Source organism: Cystoisospora suis (assembly GCF_002600585.1).
Source record: "Cystoisospora suis strain Wien I chromosome Unknown contig_3966, whole genome shotgun sequence".
Classification (NCBI taxonomy): Eukaryota; Apicomplexa; class Conoidasida; order Eucoccidiorida; family Sarcocystidae; genus Cystoisospora; species Cystoisospora suis.
Window position 1 is genome coordinate 1,412 of NW_027156761.1, and position 8,014 is coordinate 9,425.

The 8,014-nt window shown below is 55.2% G+C and overlaps 4 protein-coding genes across 4 annotated transcripts; 1 reads left to right on the top strand and 3 right to left on the bottom strand.

Annotated features, from left to right (window-relative positions):
• On the top strand, positions 1 to 485 carry CSUI_007507 (uncharacterized protein). Its single transcript, XM_068067652.1, has one exon. It carries the CDS (start codon positions 35 to 37, stop codon positions 218 to 220), a length of 186 nt encoding a protein of 61 aa, XP_067920369.1. The 5' UTR covers positions 1 to 34; the 3' UTR covers positions 221 to 485.
• Positions 486 to 1,331: 846 nt separating this feature from the next.
• On the bottom strand, positions 1,332 to 3,176 carry CSUI_007508 (uncharacterized protein; the record flags this gene model as incomplete). Its single annotated transcript, XM_068067653.1, has 5 exons — positions 1,332 to 1,415; positions 1,835 to 2,016; positions 2,366 to 2,636; positions 2,905 to 2,973; positions 3,168 to 3,176. The coding sequence occupies 5 exons, from the start codon at positions 3,174 to 3,176 to the stop codon at positions 1,332 to 1,334; spliced, it is 615 nt and encodes a 204-aa protein (XP_067920370.1).
• Positions 3,177 to 3,390: 214 nt separating this feature from the next.
• Positions 3,391 to 4,678, bottom strand: CSUI_007509 (uncharacterized protein; the record flags this gene model as incomplete). The annotated part of the gene is made up of 2 exons (XM_068067654.1): positions 4,239 to 4,678; positions 3,391 to 3,781 (listed from the first exon to the last, which is right to left on the bottom strand). Exons 1-2 carry the CDS (start codon positions 4,517 to 4,519, stop codon positions 3,391 to 3,393), a joined length of 672 nt encoding a protein of 223 aa, XP_067920371.1. The 5' UTR covers positions 4,520 to 4,678.
• Positions 4,679 to 5,338: 660 nt separating this feature from the next.
• CSUI_007510 (cytoplasmic dynein heavy chain 1b) lies at positions 5,339 to 7,733 on the bottom strand (the record flags this gene model as incomplete). The annotated part of the gene is made up of 3 exons (XM_068067655.1): positions 5,339 to 5,765; positions 6,328 to 6,974; positions 7,503 to 7,733. Coding segments are annotated over 3 exons (1,305 nt in total), but the record flags the coding sequence as incomplete, so codon positions are not given.
• Positions 7,734 to 8,014: the final 281 nt, after the last annotated feature.

Genomic DNA, 8,014 nt, shown 5'->3' on the forward strand with positions numbered 1-8,014 from the left:
CGTCCCCTGATCACGTCACTACCCGGTCCCTCGTATGCACAGAACCACCAGAGGCTTCTGGGAGTCGCCAACTGGGATATCAGCTACCATCGGCGAGAAGATCGGGTCGGCTAGTCGAACGGGAGTAGGCCAACGGACGCCAAGTCGAGAGTCAGAGAGGGAAAAGACGCAGAAGAGAAGAGAGAGTTCAAGACCTTTAGAAGGAGAGATGCGGAAGTGAGAAGGACTTGAAAAAGGGATTTTCGAAGTGAATAACAGAGTGAGAAAGTGCTTGTGAACTTACATCTTGAAGGAGAGAGGTGCTGGGGTTCGTGTGTGTGTGTGTTCGAACCGATCGTGTGCACGTGTTGAGTGACAAACGATGGGGCTCGGACAGACCCTGAACAAGTGCTCTGTGCTCGGAACCAGACGAACTTAGATAGGAGAGTTCCTGTCGGGTCCCTTTTCCGATCGGACATTGGGTCCATTTTGGCTCTGATTCCCACTGAAGGTTGAGGCGTTTCGGGTGTCTAGAGCGGATCAGAGCCGCTAGGCCGAACGAATCGTGCAGGAATGACCACTAACCCTGCCTGGACTGACTTATCTGACGACACCTCCGGGTCGGAATTTTGGACCAGTTGGTCGAAATTGACGACGGGTAACCGGTGAGATCCACCAGCCTGGCCAGAGCAGTTATTTGGCGGCGAGTCCGCACCCCATCTGATGTAGGTATGATCTGTCTGTCTCTTGGGTTAGACTGCAGACAAGGAGCCATGAACGTGTCTAAAGTGGTGTCAGGCGAGAATAGTTACATCTCTATAGACTTTTTCTTTCCTGAAAGCTACTGAACCGACGAGACTATAGGGAAAGCGAGGTTTTGTCTTTTATAGACGCCACACTCGGGCCAGGAAGTTCACACGACACAACGCATGGATGGTTTCAGTCAACACGACCCACAGATGAGTGCCATACCGCGAAATGACACAGCGCAACTCGCCCTGATCACGGAGGCGCGTAATGCGAAATCTTCGTGTGTTCACCGTAATCCACCTGCGCCTCTCCCACACCGGGAGTGGAGTGGGCAGGGGAAACGAAGTCCGCCCGGATCATTCTGAGTTTTTTCAGCCCGCACGACGATCGGCTGCACTCCGTGTTTCCGCAGCACGGGGGAAGCAACCTTCTGGGCCTTACATTGTCGCTAGTGCGGTGTCTGTAACTAGTCGAGCTGGTGCCGCGGCTTTCGTAGGAGCCAGGAAGGGAGCGTTCTACACGGTTCCGGGCCGGAAACCGCTGGATCCTCCCTCCCACAGTTCCAGTCCTACCGTGCTTCAGCGCAGTTACCGCGCGCACACTTAAACGCCGTGCCAGTACGGAGATATGAACAAAGCGGGTGCATTCTTCGCTCTCGCTTCAGCATCGTAGGCAGACATGGGAAACTGCAAGGGGAAACAGGGTAAGCAGAAGGGGGGAGCAGTCTCTATTCGCGTTTGACGCAACCTCGTCCTGTCACGCTTATCCTTGTGGTCATGCGGGTTAACTGACAAGCTATCAGACACTAGACGCGGTAGGCCGTACAAGAGATAACGTTCTGGGGTGTCGCATTGTAGCCAGTGGGGTTCTTGCCAGCTGTACCTAACGTGGCGCTGCTGCCAACAGGGACCCACGCGTTTCTGTAAGGGTAGGCAAAGAAGTCACTTTCCAAACGTTCAGTCAGCCCCCTTGCTCGCGCGCTTCCTACTGAAACGACTTGCGTAAGCATCTGCCTGAATGGATTCCAGCATGGGTGGAGCCCCGCACTGAACAGGCAACGCTGTGCTTTGGCTCTGCGGTGGCCGATGTCTGAGCTCGAACTCACCGTGCAAATGCAGCGTTGTCTCTGCACATCTTCGTAGAGTGGCACCTGCAGGGTTGAGCTGCACCGCTGTGACAGGCAGGAGCTGCTCTCATCACCTGCACATTCTGACCTTCTCCAAACAAGATGCAGTTGCGGGACTGGTAAAAACTGGGGGTCACTCTTCTGGGTAGCGGTCAGGAAACCTGTTGCAACACATGAAGACACAGCAGGGCTCCTGTGGAGGGCCGCAGGGGCGGGTCTGGAGTTTCCTAGCCCAGAGAGACTGACTGACAACCCGGCTACGCAGCCGCTCGCATGAGGCGCTCTAGAAGCGCTCATTCACGGATAGAGACGTGGCCGTTCCACATCACGGACCGCACGCTTGTTGGAAGAAGCATCTCTGACCCTAACCGAAAGGCTTTCCGATTCGTAAAGAGAGACGCCGCCCTTGGTAGCCGCGACCAGATAGAGCGTAAGACCCGGTGAAGGGGTGCTTCAGTGTGGAGCGACACCCGCACTTGGGATGAGTGCTACGTGACGGGGACCCTGTACCTGTGCTGTCTTCGATACGACACCCTTCTATCAGCAAGCCAGTCACAGTAACACAGACTTGTTCCTTTGCTTTGCTCGATGACTCGGGGGGCGGAGTCTCCACTGGCTCGCACTGAGCAGAGAGATCGAGCAGGTCAGCGGGCACACCGAGGATCGCTGCTGCGCGGCTCCGAACTGCGCTGATGAATGCGGCTGGACGGCGAAAGAAGCCGATGTCAGTGGGCAGTACCAGAGTGGCGGTCCCATCGCGGGAAAGCTTCGGATCCATAACCTGAGAGTGCGAAAAGCGTCTCGACCACATGAAGGTGAGCGGCGAATCTTGGGCCCCAGAAAGAACCGCGTCTCCCGCACACGAAACTGTTTGCGCCCTCGATGGATTCGGGTGGGGCGTCAAGGCCTGAGACTTCTGGCCTGTAACTCTTCAATACCTGGAGAAGTCGCATCCTTCTTTCTAGCCTTCGTAGGGCCCGCAGCAAGCGAGCTCTCCAGCCATCCAACTCTTCCTCAAGTTGAGATCCTTGCCTGAAGGGTTTGCATACCGAAAAGCGGACCGCTGTCTCTCGGAGCCTGGCTAGTGCCATTTCAGTTGCGTTGACAGGTTTCAACACCTACGAAGAAACCAGAGCCCGAAAACCTGCAGCGTGGCACACGCTGGCCTCAGAAACAAAGAAAGATTGTTCTATCGTAGCTGGGGCTTCTGAGGCGGTTTGCGGCTTGCGAAACTACAACCAGCACCGGACTGACACAGGCCCCTGTCCACTCTACCCCGAAGACAATCTGTCTGGAATCTGCGAAACTTTACTAGTTTCATCCACAGCCTCACGCAGGTTGCTTTCGCAGACTAGCCAAGGGTTGCTTCCCTCTACTCGGTGAGTCCTCACAGGAACGGGTATGACTGCAGCATATACTGGATCCAAGACCACGGTCGTCGGTGCACAGCGTCCGACTGAGATTGGTCCTCCTCTCAAGGGGTTGCCCGTCATGGCGATGGCCTCGGGCACTCTCATGCCCGTTTCTGTGCAGGACTATGCAACAGCATTCAGAAGAGACCTTGCCTGCTCTTTGTCAACTGCGGCGAACGCCTCTTGAAACACTTTCAGTTCCTCTTGGATTTCGCGCTTCTCCTCTTTCATGATGCCAGCGAGACACCTATCCGGCCCCAGCTGCGTCGAACTGGCCGTTGTGCCTTCCGATCCCTGGTCTCGTGGCTGTGGGGCAACTCGAGAGGCTTCAAGTAGAGAATGGATTCTCTTCCAGGTGGAGCAAAAGTCTTGAACGAAGTCCAAATGCTGTGGCTTATTCGCGGGCCTCGGGTCGACCGCTTCGGCCTTAGGACGGATCACCTCTTGGAATATCTCGGCTGGTTTTCCGCTCACGGCCACTTGAAATCGCTCAACGTAGCTCCTGTCTGTGTGCCTGTAACCAGCAGCCACAGCTCTCCACGTTGAAACTGCGTTTTCCTCCAGGTGGAAGTGCGCACACATAGAAAGCAAAAAATTTTGTATTCGAGCAACCACGGGTCCGATCAGACGCACACGTTGCTTTTGAAGAGTTAAGGAAAAAGACCCGCCAAGAAGAAGCTGGCTATCGGTTCAGAGGACGGCACGTTGAGGGGAGAGCTCACATTACAGGGTACTGCCTTAGTTGGAGGGCACTGATCTTAAGGGGCAGGCACTTGTCCATTTTCTGCGCTCTTTCGGAGAACCAGTCGGGCCAACAGGGTTGCAGCACTCGCCAGAGGTAACAAGTTAACAACAATCATCTGTTGTGCAGAGGCCCTATAGAGATCAGATTAACGAGAAGCAAATCAGTCCTACTCTACCACTGCGTGCCGCTTCCCTTCTAATTTCTGAGAGGACTGAACGAAACCGACCGTTCTGCGTTTGCTGGAAGGCCCAGCCTCTCCTGCATGTGACTGTCGTCAACCTGGTGAGGAGCCTTTCCAGTCACGAGGAGGAGCTCCTCGGCTGCCGTATGTTTGGAGAAGTTCTCTGAGGACCCGATACGGGAGGACAGTCCGTCCATTTCGTCTGCTTCTCTGTCGGAAGCTCCGCATCGATACCACGGCAACGAGAATATGTCTTCCAAGCAGCCGCTCAAGACTTGGGCGTCAACTGTTCTGTCTATTCTGGCTCCGTAAATGGCTTCTCTCATGATTCCCTTGAGCGACTGTAGCCAGGTACCTCTTCTTCGTAGCTGGGCTGCGTCCGCTGTGGAGGCATCCGTGGTAACGTTTTGCGGGCTGCACGACACTCCGCTTTCGCCAGTGTGGCGAACGAGGAGCGTGCGTGCAACCCGACAGGCTGTAACAGCGTCTGCCAGCGGGAACTCGTAGGAGGAACTCCAGCCGAGCGGCACGTACTGGAGTCGTTGTCGGACAACGGCGTGGAAACTGGCGCAGAGGTAATGTAGGAAATGTAAGTTGTTGGAAGTGTCGACACTTTCGTCAATAAGGCAGCTGCCCCCGACCGGCTCTGAGACTTCCGATAGAACCTGAAGGATGCTTCCACTCAGGCTATCGGGCGCCTCACACGTAATCTGTAGTAGTGACAGAGAGACAGCGAAAAAAAGCCTTTTCTTGTCTGCAGGCCAACTTGCCGGACTCACACAAGCGCTTGGCTGCCTGAGTTTGCAGCTGTTGCGGTGGGCTCGCAGTCAGACGGGCGACTGCTTCGTTGTCCGGTCCTCCTTCTTGCACATCCCAACAGCAACACAAATACCACGCGTGGACCTTGTACACGGCAATTGCTGCTGACAATGTAGGACAGGCTCACGGCGAACCCCCGGGGTCACCTTCACTCGGTTTGGCCGTTAGATCACCGCGTTGGTGGCTGGTGAAGAGGGCAGCAGATTTGACAGCCTGTCTCGAAAGCTGTTGAGATCGCCAAGAAACTACGACAAACAGTGCCAGCCTGATAGCGGGAGAGGGGGCTGCATCAAGATAGCTGGACGTGCTCCTGCCGCGCTCACCCTGAAGACTGAGGAGTATAGAACGTTGTCTGCTAAGTGCTCAGCAGCTTCGGTGCTCAGGAAACACCTGAAGCTGTCACATTTTTCCGTTCCCTTGAGGGCCTGTTCGGCAGCGAGGAGCCAGTTGGGCGCATAGTGGAGATTCCTGACAAAAACCCAGTCGCCTTCGGCAGCGGCCTTCATAACTACCGCAGTAGCTTGCTCTTCCAAGCCACCCCCGAGAGCAATGCACTTGACCGTCACCGGTTCTCCGCCCTCCTTCCTGAATTCTCTCGACAGCTGCTCGATTTCGTGGCTGGGGTCGTATCCGGGGTCCGTCACGAAGAGGATCGGGCGGTGCGCTGTTGGCGCCTTTGTGGAACTCAGTGCCTTTAAACAGTAGAATGCCCGTTGTTTCCCTTTCTGGATTCCCAGATTCTCATACAACAAGCTGCACGGTCACCAGGGAAAAACAACCTGTCTAGCTGGGCGAGAGTGAAGGCGCAGGCGGACCCATCCGGTGGCTCAGCTGCCCTACCGTTATAGCAACGGGAAGTTGCGGGCCGGCTTGCATACACTCTCTCACGTAAAGAGCGCACATACAGCCAAGACGAAGAGAAAGGTAGTGCTGTCATTTCCGGAGAGGTTTCTAGCGCCCCGCCAAGCTGAGAGACCGTCTAACTTGAGCGGGTCGTGCCCTGTCGCTACAAAGGACAAGCATCACCTCTGCGGCTGGACCAGATAGTCCGTTCAGCTGTCCCGGCGCCAGCGTATGTGTGAAGTGTTTTGTTCTCTTCAATTGTACTGTTTTTCAGTACAATCTCTCTCGTGGTTCAGGTGGAGTGGATCCCACTCCGGCAGCTACCACATTTGGGCCTGCCGTCCACTGAGGCAATGGATGCGCTAGAATCACGTGAAGCCATTACGGTGAGACTCACGGTCGTTGTGATAAGGCCGCAACTGATGGCAAAGGACAGCATCCTGGAGAGGGCCAGCCTTTTCAGTTTACTGACCTTTCCAGAGCCGCTTCAAACAGATGAGGTTTGAGAGCTTGAATCAAAAGGAGTTTTTGCACTGGCGTCATGACGCGCTGGGCAGCTTCTGGCATCTCCGCCGTGCAGTGTTGCAGTTCGATCCATTTCCTCCATGAATTCTCGTCCTGAAGATTCCACGCCGCTTCAGCGTTCGGAATGAACTCTAGCAACCTCGCTAGAGACTCTTTCCGGTTTACGGGTATCCACGATAGTGCCGTTGTTTTGGTGACGCGAGTCGGCGCAGCCCGCCAGGGGGAGTGCTTGCCGTTGGGATTCAAGCAGCGCAAGAGGTACTCCCACTCGCTCGGAAGCACGTCTTTCAGACAGAAGGCCCGTACGTAGAGAAGAAGAACCAGCAGGCGATCTTTTCTCAGTACAGAACCTAGAATGTAGTGCAAGGATACTGTAAGAACTCGTCTTTGCAACAGCTCTGGCTGATCTGTAAGGCTGGAAGACGCTTCAGCCGGATCGCTCAAAGAGATGGCGAGCGAAAAAAGGCTGACAAATGCCTCGCAGCTCAGGGAGTAGGCGGGATTGATCTGGCCCAGGAGCTCGAGTAGTGCAAAAACCCCTGCGCCACACCGCGCCACCGAATAGTACCGGTCCCGCTGCTGCTGCAGAGACTCCTGAGGGCATTTCACCAGGCGTGTGGAGAAGAGCGGTTCAATGGCAGGTTCACGTTGAAGCCCTCGCCTACTTAGTTCCTATGGAAGTAGAAACATATCGCATGCAAGACCTAAGCACCCTGCTCTTCACTTTCACTGAAGGCGTGTCTTTACTGCCGTAAGGTGCGGGCGGCACAGCGCAGGATGTGTTTCTACCAGGGAGCCTGCCTTACGTGGACGCAAAACTACCCGTGGTCTTCTGAGCAAACGAGACGCTTCTCCACCTTGATGCGACATCGATTACTGTAACTGGTGCACACTCCCTACACGGGTATAGTCCGTACTGATGGTGGCCCGGACACGGCGCGCCGCCACTGTCCCTACCTACCGATGCAGGCCGCACTCCACATCTTCCCACACGGACCAGTGACGGAAGACTCTTTTGTGTCGCGAATGCTGTGGTTCCCACAACGGAGTGATTCGATTGGCTTCTTTTGCCTTTTGTCTGACCAAAGACGCTGCCCGCTGCCATAAAGAATGCTGGAATACCTGGAGAGTCAAAGCCTGTTCGAGACTTTGTTTTGCTTCTTCCACAGAAGCCTTCGTTTGGCTGAGAGATTGCACCAGCGCTTCATTTTCCAAAACATCTTTGTCACAGTGACTGAGTGCCTCCAGGAGCTGCTTCTCCTTCTCGGCAATTTCCTCTCGTAGACTCTCCGTTGTCGAATACCACGAATTTGTCTCAGATTCCAACCTCGGCTCTTCCTGCTGCAAGGTCGCGGCTGGGAAGTAAAATGGAAGAGACCGGCACGAGCCGGGCCATCCTAACTTCCTAGATACACGAGCTACAGGTGAAGCCGAGATGTTCGCACGGTCGCTGGCGCACGCGACCGAAGTATTGTGCACCGGGTGGGAAACCGCAAGTTCCCGTGATACTGACAGCAGGAAACTACCCCCGGCAACTGAAATAAAGGCGAGAAGTTTGTGCTGAAAAATCGCGGACTACAGGCGTCTACGCGGGAAACGCGGCAGCAGCCCCAGAAAGCTCGAACCTTGTATCA